This window comes from Netta rufina (assembly GCF_964035555.1).
Source record: "Netta rufina genome assembly, chromosome: 8".
NCBI lineage: Eukaryota > Metazoa > Chordata > Aves > Anseriformes > Anatidae > Netta > Netta rufina.
The window spans coordinates 16,144,263-16,162,743 of NC_140131.1; the positions used below are offsets into that span (position 1 = coordinate 16,144,263).

The 18,481-nt window shown below is 43.7% G+C and overlaps 1 protein-coding gene across 2 annotated transcripts in view; it reads left to right on the forward strand.

Annotated features, from left to right (window-relative positions):
• The first annotated feature begins 11,486 nt into the window (after nt 1-11,486).
• Nucleotides 11,487-18,481, forward strand: part of PKN2 (protein kinase N2) — a 54,498-nt gene continuing 47,503 nt past the window's right edge. The window contains exon 1 of one of the 2 annotated variants that reach the window (XM_084291389.1): nt 11,487-11,875. In XM_084291389.1, coding sequence (XP_084147515.1) covers nt 11,828-11,875 — 48 coding nt within the window. In that variant the 5' untranslated portion in view covers nt 11,487-11,827. Of the gene's footprint in view, nt 11,876-14,513; nt 14,615-18,481 lie in introns of those variants that run through there. The other variant, XM_084291390.1, reaches the window with a different exon arrangement.

Genomic DNA, 18,481 nt, shown 5'->3' on the forward strand with positions numbered 1-18,481 from the left:
TGTACTTTAATTCTTTGTCAAAAAATTAGAGACTTCAACTTTATTGTATTCATTATTCATGCAATCCAGCTTCCCACTTTGCCCTCCCAGCCCCAAGAAGAGCTCATACCAAAAGTACTAAGACAAAGTTCTCAAAAGCACTTCAGACACTTCGGCACATAAGACTTGCTTCCATTGAAGTAAACAGGAAAATTCCGTAGAACTAACTGGAAGAAAAAAAATCAAGGTTTGTACCTTGTCACATGTGAAGTTCCCTTGGCAGAGGACTTCCCACGGAAAAGCAGAAAAACTTCATCTGAAATTCTTAAAAGGAATAATAATCGCTAAGGAATAATAATCACTGAAGAAAAATTAGCTTCAGCAGTTTGCCACTAGATGGAGCAATTTAATATTAAAATTTCCATTTATATAGAAAATCCTCTACGTTCCTACCCTTTCACACCTTTACCTTTTTTGTTTTTTCCTTTTTGTGCTAAGGACACTTAGAAATACTGCATCCTTACAGGTGATGCAAGTAAGAAAGCTGCATATGAACACACACAAACGTTTCGGTATTTTACCTGTATTATATCAAACACTGGTAACAACGTGAAGTAAACTCAAATTCTCAAGCACTTTAATTAAACTATTAATTCTAGTTGTCTAGCAATCTACATCATGTAATCTTCAGGAACATTAAGCATTAAGAAATATGAGGCAGTTTTCTCAGAGTATTATGCTCTCTATTCACCACTGACACAAGAGGAAGTGGTATCTTAGCCTTCACACTATTAAATATTTAGAGTTCTTCTATATCTTAAAACAGAACTGAGAATTAAGAAGATTTTGTACCAGCACATAAAAAAAAAAAAAAAAAACTCTTGACCTCATTAGCCAGAATTTCAATTTATATCAGTCCTATCTAAGATCCCTGCAGAACTGCCTGTGCCTTCTGTCAGCGTAAGACCAGAGTTGAACTGATGTCTATCTAAATTTCAAATACCAAGCAACAATTTACAATTGTTGACACCCAAAAATACTTCCTGGTAACATCAATCCGTACCTTGTAAAGGTGACATGTATGTTTAAAAAAAAAAAAAATTAAACAGCAATGTTGTTGCCGAATGCAGTTCTGAGGCACCAAAGGAAGTAAATCCTCAATGATTACATAGACCTTACAATCCTTCTTAAATACAGGATTTGCTGGGAAAAGGGGAAGCAATAAACAGTTAAGGGCAGCCCGTGAATGGCAAACCCACTACTGACCTCAGTTTCACCTTTTTCTTTTAAATGAATTCTGTTAATTATACTTACTAAATATTCATATTTTCAAAGTAAGTTTTGATAATCTGAATGCTATAAAAACAAGTTATAACATATTGACTGCTGTAACTAAAGTCTGTGTGCCTCCTCAGAATACAATACACAGCTTTATTACCATGCCTGTTATTGCACTCTTCTAATGTTAAATTAACTTCTACCTTCATGGCAGGTGTAAATAGGCACTGTATTAGCTATTGGGTTCAGGTCCACGGTGAAAATACAAGCTTTTAATGTCTAGACATGTTGCTTTCTTCTAATAATTGTTACTATTATCTTTCATGATTAATAAAAGAGCAAACATCAGGCTGATTATGCAACTCCTAATTATACACTTCTGTCACACAGTATTCGGTCATGGTTCCAAAGATACTGAGGACATATAATTGATATGGTCCTGTCATCTCCACCATTATTATGACCACATTACTCTTAGCTCCAATTAAGCTAAATTCTTCTACCTCAATCAAATAGTCTTTAAGGACACTGTAGCTGAAGATTGGCCTACTAGATGGATCTGAGGATGGAGAGAAAGAATATAGAACAGAGGGAAGGTAAGCCCTATTATTTTATTTTTAGATTATTATACTTCATTTTCATCCTTTGTTCCATCACTGCACTACTTCCAGTAAGGAGGGGGGGAAAGGGAAGAGACAGGAAAAAAAAAAAAAAAAAAAAAAAAAAAAACAAGGAACAAGTCAAGGAAAGAATGAGAGCACGCTGAATAAGGCATTCCACTAGTTACAGACATTTCTAACACTTGTGTAAGAGCTACCTTCATTAAAACTAACGTCAGCACTGCAGCAAGCAAAGAGGTCAACGAATGTAAAGAAAATCCAGGTTATCACATTTCAAATACCAACCTAGAATATTTCAGCCTTCTCCTCCATTAACACCACCTCAATGTTTGCCTCTGGCTGACTGCTCCTTGACAGCAGAGATACAGAAAACAGATCAAGGCTCCAAAACATTTCTCCACACGTTCTTCAGTAGTTTCTTCTTTGAACAAGAAATGAGACTAGTAGCAAGTTTACTGACTGCACACTACCTGCTAGGCAGCAAAGCAACTTTAAAGTGTTTTATATTTCTATTGATATATTTTGTTATGTGATTACAATAAATGGTTCAAATCTGAGGCCATACTTTGTGGGATTTCAGTGAATGCATTTCGAGATATCTCAAAGCTACTTAAATGAATTCAGCTTAGTCCTTTAGATATCCAGTATTTGCTCTATAATATAAAAACAGACTAAATCATAACATCAAATGTTTATAGGAAAATTAATTAAATTTAAAAAAAAAAAATCACTAACATCTATGTACCTAAGTAAATTATGAGAAGCACAAGAACTTAATTGTAGTTTCTCTTTCAGATACCTAACCACTTTCCAATCAGAGCTACTCCACAATTAACTTTGTAGCTAGTCTGCAGTATATAAATCTCATCTGAGCCCTTCTACACTGCGTGTATTTTCAGGCATCACATGCCTGCAAATTTCTCCATGCAATAGATAATATCTTTGAAAATACCACAGATGTGTCAAAGTTTCAGTTACCGCCAGTTAAAAAGGTATTGCAAGCAGAATGTGTGATTAATTTCCATGCCTCACCTCTATTATCACCATTCCACTCAAAAAGGAAAATAAAATGTAAAAAATAATAACACTCTTACTTCCTTACTGATGCTTAAACAACAGTGTACTAAGGTTACATGTGGAACACCGTAACAGCCACTCTCTGAACCATAGGGTTCAGAAGCAGAAGAACATGAATCAAAACAATCTGAAGCTGCACTAAATTACAAGAGAGCACGTTTGTTTGCCATAGCATGAGAATAAAAGACTGGAGGGATGCAGGGGGAGGATGGAGAAGAGGGAATGGGGTGGGAGGGAAGCAGAAACATATCTGGTATCAGCATGACCATTTTTTTCAAATGCATCTTTCCTTTTACACTGTTTGATGCAACTGTCCTTTCCTCTGAAAATTCTTCAGCTCTCTTCTCTCTTGGGGATGTCAATCCCGGCAGACCAAGAACTGTGGACCTTGTAATGTAAGGCACCTTTTATTTGATGAGCACGGAGAACACAATTAAAGCCAGGTATAAACCTGCCTGGTAACTCTCTTGTTTTAAGTGTTCATTAGATGAAGATAGATCTACCCTTTTAATTCAGGGACGTTGCACACTAAGAACAAGTTAATAACTACTTAGGACTTCAATCCCTGACAGAGTTACATATGCAGGCTACTGTCTCTGAGAAGAGATAAAGACATGGAGAGAAAAAACAGCCATCAAGTTAATCATGACCAAAAATCATTACCATCTAAGACTGAGTGTCTGATGAAGTCTGTTTCAGGATCATTTGGCATGGTTGTTTATAATACCCACAAACATATTAGAGCTAAAGAAAGCTTTGATGTATGGCCACTACATCACCAGATGTGGCACTGCAGCAGTACTTCTTTCCAAGCGAAGGGCTTAGTGCCTGCTTCTCTCAGTTTTTGCTCTACTTTTCAGAGCACCAAATCAAACTTGGCTGAAGACAGCCTCAACAATTCACGAGCCACACACACAAAGTTCCACAATACACAATGAGACCATCTGTCAGTACCATCATGCAGTGGAAAACGCACACAACCTTCTACCTCCTGCATACTCTGCTGGGAGCTGCTAGCAGATCTGCGGAGGTTAGCACTGCTGGCAGTAACAGACTCATCAAACTTGGGTCAAATCCCAGCTCAGAAGCATGCAGAGACATCCCCACAGCAGATTTTCAAGTACAGATCCTCTGCTCAGTGGAGATTTCTCTGGAGATCCTCATACCTGACTCCCTCCCCTTACAATACATTTCCCTTCCCTCCAAACACAGCCTGGGACTTCAGCTACCTCACAACTCTCAAACTCTCTTGATTTTTAGTCTGCTTGTTTTAATTTGCTGGTGTTTTTTGTTTGTTTTAATATTTGCAAAGTCTTTTGTAAAAACCTGATTTTAGAATCACAGAATTATGGAAAGCAGCACCCCCTAAAGCCACACATGAAAATGCATTGATCACCACCAGAGCCCCAGTTTTCTGATGTCTCCTCACAACAACTTTAGGTAACAATCACCCACGTTTCTTCTGAAAGTCAGTCTTCTTCATAACAGCGTAACATACATTGAATCACTCTTGGATGCACCTTACCTTACTTTTGTAATGAACTAGGGTATTTTAGATCAGCTATCCTTGTAGCTGACAGAAGTAAAGGTGTAGTTACCTTGCCTGAACTGACCTCTTACCTGCATTCATGGAAAACAAGGCCTTAACGTTGCGCATGCTGCCAGGCCCTATTCACTTCACTGGGTTCTATAAAATCACAGAGCCCATCTGTGCTGAGCTCATTGCAGAAACAACGCTGAGTATGTTAAGCTTGATCCTATCATCAAGTTTAATTAGAATCACTGGGACTTAGCATAGGTGTAAAGATCCATCATGATGATCCACTTGTAGGATCATAGCCTTAATGTAAAGGCACATAGCATTTTGTTATTACATCAAATAATCCAAGTTGATCTCCTTTAAAGAAATATGGTCTGATCTTACAGCTGGTTCCGTACAGGTAGGGCACTTCGTCTCCACAGACATTAACTGGCATAAGTCAGAGTTTCCCTCATAAGTGGAGAAGGGAAAAGAACATGAATGAACCTCCTTCCCCTCCAGCACTCTTTTCTCACTGACTGCTAGTCTTCCCAGGGTCCAAAATTAATAAATGATAGTAAGATAAGGTCTGTTGTACTCCACTCCTCCTGGCATCTGCCTGCTTTGCTGGGTGATAATATCCTTACATGTAGCCCTGGGTAATAGTATGTAAATCCAGAAGACAATTTTTAACTATAAAGTGTGCAGCAACTGGTAGCAGAGCTACAATTACATCACAGTAATTTTCACTCAAAAGTTGTAAGATTAGCTACTTAATTAAAAGAGTATTAAAGGAATAGTTTAATAAATAAATAAATAAATAAATAAATAAACAAACAAACTTGCAGGCACCAGAAGAGCTAAACAAACAAACAAACAAACAAACAAAAAACTTAAAGTGATTTTAGTTTTCTGCTTAGGATGTGTCATCTCATCCCCTTCACTGCCAGAGGTATATCAGTAACAGCCTCAGAGTTCTCATGCTTTTTTAAAAAAATATTGGAATTCCCTTTAAGAAATTACTCACCTTTCATTCAGATTAACTTCTAAGAAATACTGTGGTAGAAATGAGTTTTCAATACAGGAAACAACATCTCAAGCTAAACACAATACAATTACATCTCTGAAACTCCCCCTTTCCCTTCACCGTTTGGCATTTTCATTACTAAACACCAGCCAGCTCTGGTCTAAAAAAAGATTATGATATTAAATTATTTTTTATCACAAATTTTAATCTAACCTAGACACATGTCACTCTAAATTTAATGCAGGGATTATTATTGGAAGCTCTTTGAAGCAAAGCATTCTCCTATCCCCACAGTGATCTGAGAAGCAAGACAGGAAGGTAAGAAGCTATTCCTCATTAATACACTATTCGTTAAACATCTCCAGGCTACCACGCTATTATTTAAAAAAAAAAAAAAAAAGGCAAAGTTGTATACATTCTCCCATCTAATTTTTCCTATGCCTGACAGCTCCAGAACTTCACAGGATCCAATCTAGAAGGCCAACTATGGGAATACAAAAGTAATGCTACCACGTCTACAAGTCAGGGAGAACACATGCTAACACTATTGAAAAGCTTTTTTTTTTTTTTAAACTAACATCAGGATCACTTTTTACATATGACTCTTTATTTTTAAGCAAAAGAACTAAAGAGAAAATGTTATCCTAAAGTAGACTTGTACTGTGAATTTTAGCATTCCCACTTTACCAGTGAACAAAGGAAAATGATTTTCTTTAACAAGTATCAATATTACTTAAAAATTAAATAATCTTCCCCCCCCAGCCCCTCCCCCATCAAAAAACTCATTTATTTTTAGATCTTATTATGTGCCTAAAAATTAGTGGGCTGCACTACAAGTGCTGTGCCCTCACTCACTAATACAGTGCAGGTGGAATGCTATGTAATTTCTTCCTTCCAAGAATTTCATTTAATGCCAACCCAAACACATCTATGCATGGTTGTCCCTCTAGAATACAATACTAATTTAAACAAGACAGATTACAACACTAATTTAAACAAGACAGATTAACCAGAAGGTTAAAGGAAAACTTACTTCTTTCCCGGTAGAGTCTTGATGGCAGTAAACATAACATCATTATTACACCTGTTGGCTGTTCTTCACAAACCTTCCATCCTAATTTCTGTATGCATCACTCATTGAAGTCACACTCTTCCTTAGATAATGTATAGGACTAGCTAAACCTAATCCAAAAAATACCCTCGATTTTGCTTACAGTATCTTCGATATGTTACTAAGTAGTTCCATAATATTCACAAGGATTCATAAGGCGTGCTTTGTCAAACTAGAACACCAGAAGTCACAGTACTTTTCCATCTCTTTGGGACAAAGGCCTTAATAATACAACCTCAAGAAAATAAATAATTAAAGGCAACTTAGCTAATGGTACTGACATCCCTCTTATTTATTTTGCTTTTTTGGCATGTTAACTGAGTACAGGGGATGAACTAACAGAATAAGGGCTGAAGAAAAAGCATTCAGATATTTTAAGGCAAGGGCTGAACTCAGGATTCCATATAATGCTAAATTCATGGACTTACATACTTAACTACCTTCTATTTTGGGACTCACTTGGAATGTTCTCGTTTGCTCAGTATTTCACTGTCATAGTACTTAAACGTAGAGCTACAGTTGTTCAGCACTGCCTTGTGCTTTCCAAAATCTGTAAGAAAAATGATTTAATTATCAGGTATTTAGAACAGATAATGTTGCTCTTTCGAACTGGTTCCTCTTTTGATTCCTGTACCAACACACTTCTAACAAAGAATCTAGCACTTCAGGAAAATGAGAAAGCTTATAGTCCCTGTCTTGGCAGGGATAACAGTATTTCTAGTCTACACCCAATTGGCAGACTAAACTGAGCATGAACTAAATCAGCTGCCTGTTTTACACTGAATCTCGGAGCTTCGCTAACTCTGTGGACACCTGCTTATACAGCTACAAGTTTTCTTTAGGGCACTTTCTGTGTTTGCCTCTGACCACAACTTGTAAATCATACACACCAGCACATGGACTCCTCCTCTGCAATAGGAGCATTCTAGTAGACAAGCTGCAGCAACGGAACATGTACATGATGACAAGTGTATGAAGTCATTAAATCACATAGTTTGGTCATTTCTGATTACTTCTATGTACCCTTAAACATCTGTTCTCAAAAATGGTTCAAGTTAACTTAAATACAATTTAGCATCACTCCAGCATGTTCAAAATGATAAATTATTGTATAAATATCTTGTCTTGCCTCCCCCACCTTGTCCAACAATGTGCCCCAATGTGCATCATGCTCCACAAGTAAAGCCAATTTACGCCTCTTGACTTCTGTCTGCTAAACTAAGACCACTTCATATAAATTAGAGCAAAACTGTGCTAGCCTAGATTTTACTGGATAATCTGAAACTCTGTCCACAGTAAAAATTGAGCCAGAATGTCTGGTGAAGGCAATATAAGTACGATTCCCCCACTTTTTCACAACTGAGTTACACGAACAATTTCTGAAACTCTTCTTTATACCCAAGAAATGAGTTATGTACCTTGGGGCTTTCGATTACATAAAGATGTTTACATCATGCCCACAGACTCAGAAAAGAGACACACCCCCCATGACCTTCCAAGTTAGAATTCTTTCAGTACTTTAAAATAGCACATTAAGTAAAAATCACTGAGGAGCCCAAAGCACACCTGAAGCACTTCTATTCACCACAGAAGGCGTACACCTCAACAATTTTATCCAGCTGCTAAGGCAATTCCGGATATTATCTACAATTTAGCCTGGGATGGTGCACCTTCATCTATGATATCTAGTGTGCTTTCCTCACTGGTTGCTCTCACATACCAGTGTGACAGCAAACGATAATTAAAACCTTGCCTTAAAACTGTTATCCGTGATTTATGAACTTTCAATATTCTTTGTAAAACAGTGACTGTTAGACAAATGGCAGGTAAAGTTTTCCTCCTTCCTTCCCCTTTTCTTCTTAGCCTATAATTGTCTGGCCACTCAAAACAAAAATTAAAGCCGCTGGCTTCAAGCGAACTAAGCCTATATGCAAATTTGCATATGTGCAAGCTTATGAACCATATCAACATAGTTTTGTATGCATAAGTCAGTGGAAAAAAATCTCATTTGTGTAAAGATCTGCATTGTCATTGTACAGCTATCTTAACATCTCTTTTATGTGAAATTAACTCCGTGAATATGTCCATAAACTTCTCTTGTAACGCACAATAGACAGTACTGCAGGTTGTTGGGTTTGTTTGGTGTTCAACGATGGAAGTCTAAGAACATTTAAAATGTTAATTTCTTTGCTTTTTTCAAAAAAAAAAAAAAAAAAGAAAAAAGAAACTCCAAAATTTAACCAGCAGTTCTAGAGCACAGAGGCTATGATTAGGCCACAGCAATGCAGAGATGCACTACGACAAATAGAACAAATATCAATGCTTGCATGAAGATGTATCTAGCAAAAATGCCCCAGCTTGTGTGAGCCTGGCAGGAACTGCACAGACAAAAACAGTTTAATTGCTTTCACATAGCGTCCTGAATGAGCTCAATTAGCCTAATGCGACACCAGAAATTACGGTGGAATGGGAACGTGCGGGTGTGTACAGACCAAGCAGCAGAGAGCGTGTTCTTATGGGCAGGTGAAAAAACACACAGGCAGGAAACTACGAGTAAATACTAGGGCCACACGCCGCCGGGGGTGGGGGGAGAGAGACCATTTCTTCACAGGCGCTCACTTTGAAGCTCTGAGACTCCCTGGCCCCCCAAGCACCCTCAGGGCAGCTCGGCCCATTCGACTACCGAGCACCGCCCTGCCAGCCCCTCACTCACCTCGACCTCCTGGGCCGCCGCTGCAGCTCCCGGGGGCGGCAGGGGGCTGCCCCTACTCGGGGCGTCCTTCCCGAGCTAGCTGCCTAGGCTACAAGCGGCTGGAGGAGGCTCCCGCCGGCCCGGGGGGTCTGCCACACGCACACCCCAGAGGAATCCCCACAGTATGGGGGAAACGGCGGGACACGGAGCTTCGCAAACGGGGCGGGAGCTGAGGGCGCTAAGGGGGCTGAGGAGCTGAGGGGGCTGAGGAGGTGGGGCGCTGAAGGGGTGGAGGGGGCTGAGGAGCTGGGGGTGCTGATGGGCTGAGGGGGCTCAGGAGCCAGGGGGCAAGGGCACCGAGGGGGCCCAGGAGCTGAGGGGATCTGAGCGCGCTGAGGAGCTGAGGGTGTGAGCAGGCTTAGAGCGCAGAGTAGGTTGAGGAGCCGAGGGGGCTCAGAGTGCGAGAGGGCTGAGGAGCCGAGGGAGCAGAGGGCGCAAGTAGCCTCGCAGCGCCAAGGGAGCTAAGGAGCTGAGGGGGCTCAGAGAGATGAGGGGGCTGGGAGCGCTGAGGGCGCCAAGGGCGCAAGGGGTTCGGAGGGGGCTGGGGGCGTCGAGGGTGCGAGGGGGCAGAGGGGGCTCGGGACACAAGCGGGCTCAGAGATCTGAGTAGGCTGAGGAGCTGAGGGGGCTGAAGTGGTGAGGTGGCCGAGGGAGCCGAGGGTGCAAGCAGGCTCACAGCGCTGAGGGAGCTGAGGAGCCGAGAAGGCTGAGGGCACTGAGGGGGCTCAGAAGACGAGGGGGCAAGGGCGCTGAGGGCGCCAACGGGGTTCTGAGGGGCCGAGGGGTTCTGAGGAGATGAGGGGGCTCAGAGCACCGAGGGGGCCAAGGGCATGAGCAGGCAGAGGACGCAAGCGGGCTCACATCGCCGAGGGGGCTCAGAGTGATGAGGGGGCTGAGGGCAAGAGGGGGCTGGGGGTGCTGAGGGTGGGAGGGGTTCCGAGGGGGCTCAGGGCATGAGCGGGCTCAGAGCGCTGAGTAGGCTGAGGAGCCGAGGGGGCTGAAGCAGTGAGGCGGCCGAGGGAGCAAGCGGGCTCATAGCGCCAAGGGGGCTGAGGAGCCAAGGGGGCTGAGGGCACTGAGGGGGCTCAGGAGCAGAGGGGATCTGAGCACGCTGAGGGACTGAGGGGGCTCAGAGTGCGAGAGGGCTGAGGAGCCGTGGGAGCTGAGGACGCAAGTGGGCTGAGGGTGCAAGAGGCCTCACAGCGCCGAGGGGGCTGAGGGGATCTGAGCGCACTGAGGTGGCGAGGGGGCTGAGGAGCCAAGGGGGCTCAGAGCACTGAGGGGGCTGAGGAGCCAAGGCCACGAGTGGACTGAGGGCACAAGCGGCCTCACAGCGCTGAGGGAGCTAAGGAGCCAAGGGGGCTGAGGGGGCTCAGAGTGATGAGGGGGCTGAGGGCGGGAGGGTCTGGAAGCACTGAGGGCGCCAAGGGCGCGAGGGATTCCGAGGGGGCTGGGGACACCGAGGGCGTGAGGGGGCTGAGGGGGCTCAGGGCGCGAGCAGGCTCAGAGATCTGAGTAGGCTGAGGAGCTGAGGGGGCTGAAGCGGTGAGGGAGCCGAGGGTGCAAGCGGGCTCACAGCGCTGAGGAGCCGAGGGGATCTGAGTGCCCTGAGGGGTTCTGAGGGGCCGAGGGGGCTCAGAGCGCGAGAGGGCTGGGGAGCCGAGGTAGCCGAGGGCGCAAGGGGGCTCAGAGTGATGAGGGGGCTGGGGGCGCTGAGAGCGCCGAGGTGGTTCAGGGGCCGAGGGGATCTGAGCACACTGAGGTGGCGAGGGGGCTGAGGGGGCCGAAGCAGTGAGGCGGCCGAGGGCGCGAGCCGGCTCACAGCGCCGAGGGGGCTGGGGCGGCTGAGGGGGCTGAGAGCGCTGAGGGGGACTGGGGGCTTCGGGCGCCGAGGGGTCGAGAGCGCTGAAGGGACCGAGGGCAGGGGGCTGAGACGCCCCCCCCTCAAACGGCCGCCGCCCGCTCGCGCCACTCATCCCGCAGGGGGGGGGCTGCGCGCGCCTCCAGCTCCCTCCAGAGAGCCCTTTCCGCCCCCCTGCCCTGCCCTCTCCGCCATCACGTGCTCCGGGAGCCGCAAAGCAGCGGCGCTTTTGCGACAGGGTGACAGCCAAATGGTGCGACATCGGCGGCGGCCGCAGGAGCAGCAGCAGCAGCAGCCGCAGCGGTCCCGGCAGCAGCCCCAGCGCCAGCAGCAGCCGCGGCCGAGCGCCGCCAGGGCCGAGCGCCGCGGCAGGGCGGGGGAGCGCAGGGCGGCCCGGCGGGCAGCGCAGCGCCTCGGCGCGCCCCCCATGAGCGCTGAGGGGGCGGCAGCGGCCCCTCCCGCGCCCCCCCGTCTGGCTGCCTGAGCGCGGGGCGCTCCCCCCGCCCCCGATGCGCCCGTAGCGCCGGCCCCGGGCCCGCCTCCCTCGCTCCCCTCCCCGCCGGCAGCGGCAGCGGCCAGGTGCGGACTTCAAACCCCAGCGCGATGGCGTCCAACGCGGCCGAGAGGGAGATCCTCTTCACCGAGCTCCAGGTAAAGCCGCCGGGGTTGGGGGGGCAGGGGGGAGGCAGAGCCGGCCGAGGGGAAGGAGGGGAAGGGAAGGAGGCGGGGGCAGCCCGCGCCCACCCCGGGCCTCTTCCCGCCGCTCTCCCCTGGGAGCGGAGGCGCCGCCGCCCGGTCACGGCCCCACCCCGCTGCCGGCCGCGACCCGCTTTTGTCTGCCTGCCGCTGCTCCGGCCCTCCGGCACGGCTCGGCACGGCCCGGCCCGCAGCGCCCCCCGGCCGCAGGGGGCCGCCTCCCGCCGGGCAGCTTCGAGCCCGCGGCCCCGCCGCCGCTGTGCAGGCCTCGAGCTCAGCGCCCGGCAGCAGAAGAAAACGGGCCCGCCGGCGGCGTCCGGCACAAGGCGAGGGGTTTGTCGCTGCTGGGGGGTGTATAAATGAAGGCCTGGGGCGCCGGGGGCTGCGTGGTCGCGCTGCCCTGCCTGTCAGCTGCGGGCTCGGATACCACCCGGGAGCTCCGCTGCCGTGCCCTTATCTGTAAATGTCAGCTCAACCTGCCAGCTCTTCCGCTTCCTCGTCTGAAAGAAAGCTCCTTTTCCGTTTGTTTTTTTTTTGTTTTGTTTTGTTTTGTTCTTTTTTTTTTTTTTTAATCTGTGCGAGTTTATGGTTAATCGGGCAAAGAATGCCTTTCTGAATTTATTCCTTGGACAATTAGCCAAACTGACAAGTCCATAAATGGAAAGCATTGAATTTAGCATTCAAATCGAAATTAGAACAGCGTGCTTAAAAAAGGAGGAATTTATTTCATAAACACCGTCAAATTTTCCTGTAGTTTTAAATGTCAGTGCTCGAGTAACAAAGGAAGAGAAGGCACAATAGAGGTGTAGCACTTCTTCAGATTGGAGCACATGAGATGGCTGAAGGCTAAGAATCCATCCAAAACGCTAAACTTTAATCAGTGGCTTGTAAGTGTCTAGGAAGAATCAGTATGTTAATACAAACTTGATACGATGATATATAAGCTGGTAAACCTGTTTGAAGTGGTAAGCTGCGTGAATAAGTAACTATGGTAGTGTTACAGGTAAGCTAAGTGGAAGCAGAAGTTCTGCAAGTAGCACTGAAGAGGAGTAGGGTTATCTAAACAGAAATTAGCTGTGTTTTTTTGTTTAGGGGGTTTGGAGGTTAATTTTTTTTTTTTTTTTGGGAAGATTGACTGATGATGCATATTTAAAAAATAAAAGAGGGTAGATCAGATCCTTTGGTTACCAAGTGTAACACAAGATAGGGTGCAACTTTTGTATCAGTACTTGTAGTTTTTGAGCAAAACAGAAAGGTCATGAAATTAACATGGAAACATCAGTAGGGCTTAAGTTTGTAAACTGTTATGTTCCGGTATTTTTTTAGAGGAAGTTCCATATCAGGAAGAAACGTTTTAAAGGTATTGTTTTGATTTCAGTGGCATATACTAGCAAAAATTGTGATATCATTTTCCTTGTTAATTTTTCAAAACATATTACTCTTCATATACCTATGTATAAAAGTTGCTTCAGTGGCATGTTACCAAAGTAAGGAGAACCATAGTGCAGCATGAAATATACCATTTTACTAATGTTTTTTTTTTTCAGGAGAAAACTTCCTCAAACTAAAGGATGCTAACTTAAATAGTGTTCTTATTTTAAATAGGCTTTTACTTGCATATTGACCGCAATCTTATGTGGAAAGGGGAGGAAGTTGTAAAATGCATAGCTACAGTACAAGTTGAAAGCCTCACGTAAGTGGGTTGATCTAGATCATGAACCATGTGTGGTTTAGATGTTTCGATAATACTCTGAAGACCTACTGAGAACGAGCTAAAAACAGTGTTAATCCCGGGCTTGATCCCGACTTTGAATCAAAAGTGAGTATCAGTCAGTGATAAACGCGGCATGTTGCTTATTGACACCACATATTCTATATGTATTTGGTTATGATAGCCCTGAAAGCTCCAGTGTGATGCAAGTAGTTTCTGTGAGGTTTGGATGAAGTTAATAGACGTGTTTTGGTTCTTGTGAATCAGCTGGACTCCCTGGTATGAAGATTGGTAAACTTCCACAACAACTACTGACAGGATGAGAAGTGGGTTTGGGGGAAATACAGAAAACAGAAGGGCAAAATAGCTACCCACTGAGAAGAAAAAATGTGGTATATGCACTTGTTTCAATGCAAACTCCATTTAATTAAATGGGCCTTAGATTGCACTTCTCCTCACAATGACAGGTTTATATATATAAATATATATAAATACTCTATATCTGATGGAACAGTTTCTTAAAAACCTCTGCTGGCAAATGGCCACAAAGCATTTCTGTCCTGCTATTTCTGCAAGGCATTTTTTCCATTCTTCTATATCTCACTTAAACATTTCACAGACAGTAGGAACTATCTCCTGTTTCTAAGCAAGTTTTGACATAAGTTTGTTCAAGGCACAAAACGTAACACTTTTTCCTCAGTAATTACCAAACACGTAGTGCAAAATAAACTTGGTAGTAAACAAACACCCTTTTAGATAGTTTTGTTTAGTAGCTTCATCAGCAAAATTACCTGATTACCAAAGACTGAGAGCTTACATAAAGGCAGCTTACCTTTTTACTTCCTTTTTTATCTCCAGTACAGGTTCTTTTGTAGGAGGGGGAAGGAGCTTGGGTAAGAACCTGTATTGATGATGTTGTCTTCTCTTCCAAAACTCTGCTGTCCTTCTCTGAGCTTGCATCCTTTTAGAACTTTGTCCAGCAGGTAAACTGGCCTCTGAAATGCTTGCTTGCAGGTTAATTGCGTAGCCTTTAACTCTTTGCTTTCTAGCGGAAGTGGTAACTCTGTTTCCTCATAAAATACATTTCAACTAACAATGCCCTAGGTCCTTAAGGCAAATATGAAATAAAATTTTTACAATTTTAAATGAAAAATGCCTTATTTTTTTTCAAAATCGGTTTTCCATTTCCAAAGATATGTGCTTTTTTTTAAGTGGTGATAGTCAGGTTGATATGGCCTGGGTAACAGAAGTTACTAAGCTATTCAAATGCATCTATTGTTTGTGACTGTGCTTCTAGGTGTTCTCTAATGCTACTTTTCAGGACAGAAATGTAAAAGTTTTCATTTTCAGACTTTTTTATTGTTGATGTTACAGGATATAAGAATTTTTTTCATTAATTCAAAATTACGCTTCCAAAATAATTCCTGTGTCTTTTTTTTAAAGTATGTGATTTTGTAACTAAAATGAAATACTTGATTAAATAGAGAACTTGGGCTATACCATATAGCAAATACAAATGTAACAGCCTCGCTTGCTTCAAATTGAAGTGTAAAATTTGAAAGAGTGTTTAAAACTCAGTCGAAAATAGGTATATCTAAAGACACAAAATATTTGCAAAAATGTCTTTATTTCTGGACTGGTCAGAATAAAGGGATTTTATTTTTTCGTCGCTGATATTTTGTTTTAATGGAAGCCCTACTCATCTAATCCATGATGATGCCGTAGCCAGAGCTCTTTGAACTATGTCACAACAGTCGTGTTCAAAGGCCATTGCTAACTTATTTTGTGTCTAAAGGAGTGATGAACAATACCATGACTGAAACAAAGGTAAAGTGAAGTTTACGCTTACTTGGATGGCACATCCTGTATAGTTTTGACTGTTTGCTTTTATTTTTCCATTTCATATCCGTTACAAGAATATCCATAAAATGAACATGTTTGAAAAATACTTGATATTTTGTTAGCCTATTTGAAATAAATTGGACAGTTGAGCTTCAGAGTACACAGCCACGTTTTACATATAGATGTGCACAAAATGAGGGACTTGTACCTTGCCATGTAGGACTAAACTACGAGTTGTAACTCTGAAGACCTGCATTTCCTTCCTGGCTGCTCTAGTCTCTGCTAGGTGACATTAGGCAGATGACTTTGCCTGCTCATGTCTCAATTTCCCCATCTTTGGAATAGAGATAATGATGCTTGCTTTTTTAGAGATAAAAATGTACTGGGTATTTATTATTAGCTGTGGTCAAGTGCCTAAGGACATTTTAAAAAGGTACAAGTAACCTAATTAATTTGTTTTGAACAGACATTATAATTAGGCTGGATATTCAGCAGTAAGACTACCTTCAAATACTGTTCAGCTAGGACAGATTAGCCTCAGATAATTTTGAATTATCTTGTTTCTTCAGAACAAGAAAATGTCACATTCAGGTGAAAATATCCTAAACCGTTCTATTGCAGTTTAGACATGAAAATGTGTGTACAGCTGCTTGAACTTCTCAGCTCCCTACAAATGCTTCCAGAACTAGTGGGTTTAGGGAAGCACTTCAGTTTTTTTCCATTTGTGGATATATATTACTCTTTAAACAGTACTGTATTCAAAATTTGTATTAGTAAAATATACATCCTGTCCTCAGTGGAACATAAACAGTCCTTAAAATACCTTTAGGTAGGTGCATGGGTAGGGCTTTTGGTTTGGTTTTTGTTTTGTGTTGTCTTTTTTTTATCCTTCCACATCTGAATCCTGTCGGTCTGCCTGTTAATGTTACAGGTTTATGTATGATGTGGACTTGTATACATTTGACTTAATTTTCTTTGTCAGAGCAGATGTCTTTCTAGGACCCTGATCTGTTATTTTAACTGAAAATAAATCATTAGTGACGGGTAGTAGAAAAGTAGATTTAGTTACAGTATGCTTAATAGCTCTGCTGGAGAAGTTTTACACGCTGAATGGTCATTCATTATAATGTAACCTAAAATCTGTAGCAGAATAACTAGATAAACATGTCCTTTACATTGGGGAACGGTGGTTTAAGGGCTTAATAATGGGATTAGGAATCTCTTCCTTCAGTGTCTCAGTGCTTTGCTGAATTAGAGGCTCAGACATTACATGGCCTCTGCTTAGATTCAGAGGAGTAAAGCCTTATGGTGGGTTGTATGCAGCACAAGGGGCTCTGCCTGCTTTTGATTTTTTGCTTTTTCCAGGATCACTTGTACAACTGGTACAAATTGGTGGTAGGTTTTTTGGTTTTAAAATGTATGTATAATATTTTCCCTTCATGGATCTAGTAAGCAAATGAGTTCAGGAACAGACTGAGCTGAAGTTTCTTGTCTCTCCTGAAATAGTTTCTGTGTAGCACAGGCAAGGCATTTATATGGCATTTTGAAGCAAGCTTTAATTATTGGTGTGTTGGTTTGTATTTTTGTATTCTGTTTTCTCTTGTTGTTGCTGTTTTGTTTTTTGAAAACTGAGTCTGCAGTTCCTACCATAAGGAAAATAACTTTTTTGCTAGTGGTATGTTTTTTTTTTTTGTTACCTTTCCCCCCACAACAGAAATGAGATTTATGTTGTAAGGTCCAAAACTTCTGCTGCCTTGAGATACAATTCAGAAGTACTACATGAAAACAGGAACTAATAGCACCATTAGCCAAAATGCATTGGGCATGTCCTTACAGTAATGTTACATCTGATCAGTTTGTTTATTTGGAGCGCAGCAATATAATTAAGTCACACTGACAGAAGACTCTGCCATTTTTTGTTACTGCCATTTTGCAGTTCTTTGTTGCTTGCTATGTTTGACAGCTCACCAGTGATTTGAATCATTTGCATGGCAGTCTCAGCATGCATCCTATGAAACGACGTTCTGCTCTGTGGGTTTTCTCGTGGTGCTTCTTGGGATGCTTTCCAGAACCTTCAGGAATCCCGTGACTGTGTCAGACCAATGCAGTTTTGTGGCATCCCTTGACTTTGCCAGCCCAACTTCTGGCAGCTGGCATGGGGGATATGGCTGAGCTCTGTGGTGAGCGGACACTAATCTGAAGAGGACAGCGTGCAGCTGCAGAGTTTGGTTCCCCTACGTGGATCAGCTCCACTGGGAGTGGTGCTGCTGGTAACAGAAGAGGCAGTAAGTGAGCTGCTCCAGATAGGCACTTACCTTCACGGAGGGGGAGGGTGATCACTTGCTGTGGCTCACTTGTTGAATCCTGAAGTAGTGGTAGTTTGATTGCGTTTAAGCATGTGGCCACAACTTCTATTTTTGTTGATGCTAGCTACAGATGCGGGTTCCTGTGCTGGGTGTGAAAGTCATGGCTGCCTTGGTCGTTGTTCCTGAGTGCTGCTGCAGTGGTGCACAGAGTGCTTCTGGCGTGGGTGCACCGTGATGGCAAACTGTGCTCTTCTTGTCAGTGTGCTTTTTTACTTCCGCTGGGCAACCAGGGAGAAAACAGGAAGATTACCATAAGCGTAGTTCTGCTAGGACGACTGTGTCTATACTAAAGGCCTTTGTTACACCATTATAGATGGCTGTTTGTGTTACTGTGGTGTCTGGGAGCTCGTTCTGGGTCGGGATCTAGGCTTTACTTAACACACAGCTAGTAAGAGTCTGTCCTCAAAGAGCTTACACAAGCAAGTGTGCAAAAAATGGGTGATGTAAATTCAGGGAGGAAGAGAAAGCACTGATATAGGTGGTAGTGCCTGAGCATCAGCGTCTCAGCTGTTCGTTTGGGGATGTGTTGTAGCAAGGGATTGCTTGAAGGAGTGTTGGAGGGAAGTGGCTTCATAGGCATTGGACTGGAAAGCTCTTCCAAGGACTGAGGGGTGTGTGTTGTGGGTGGTGGAGAATGGTAGT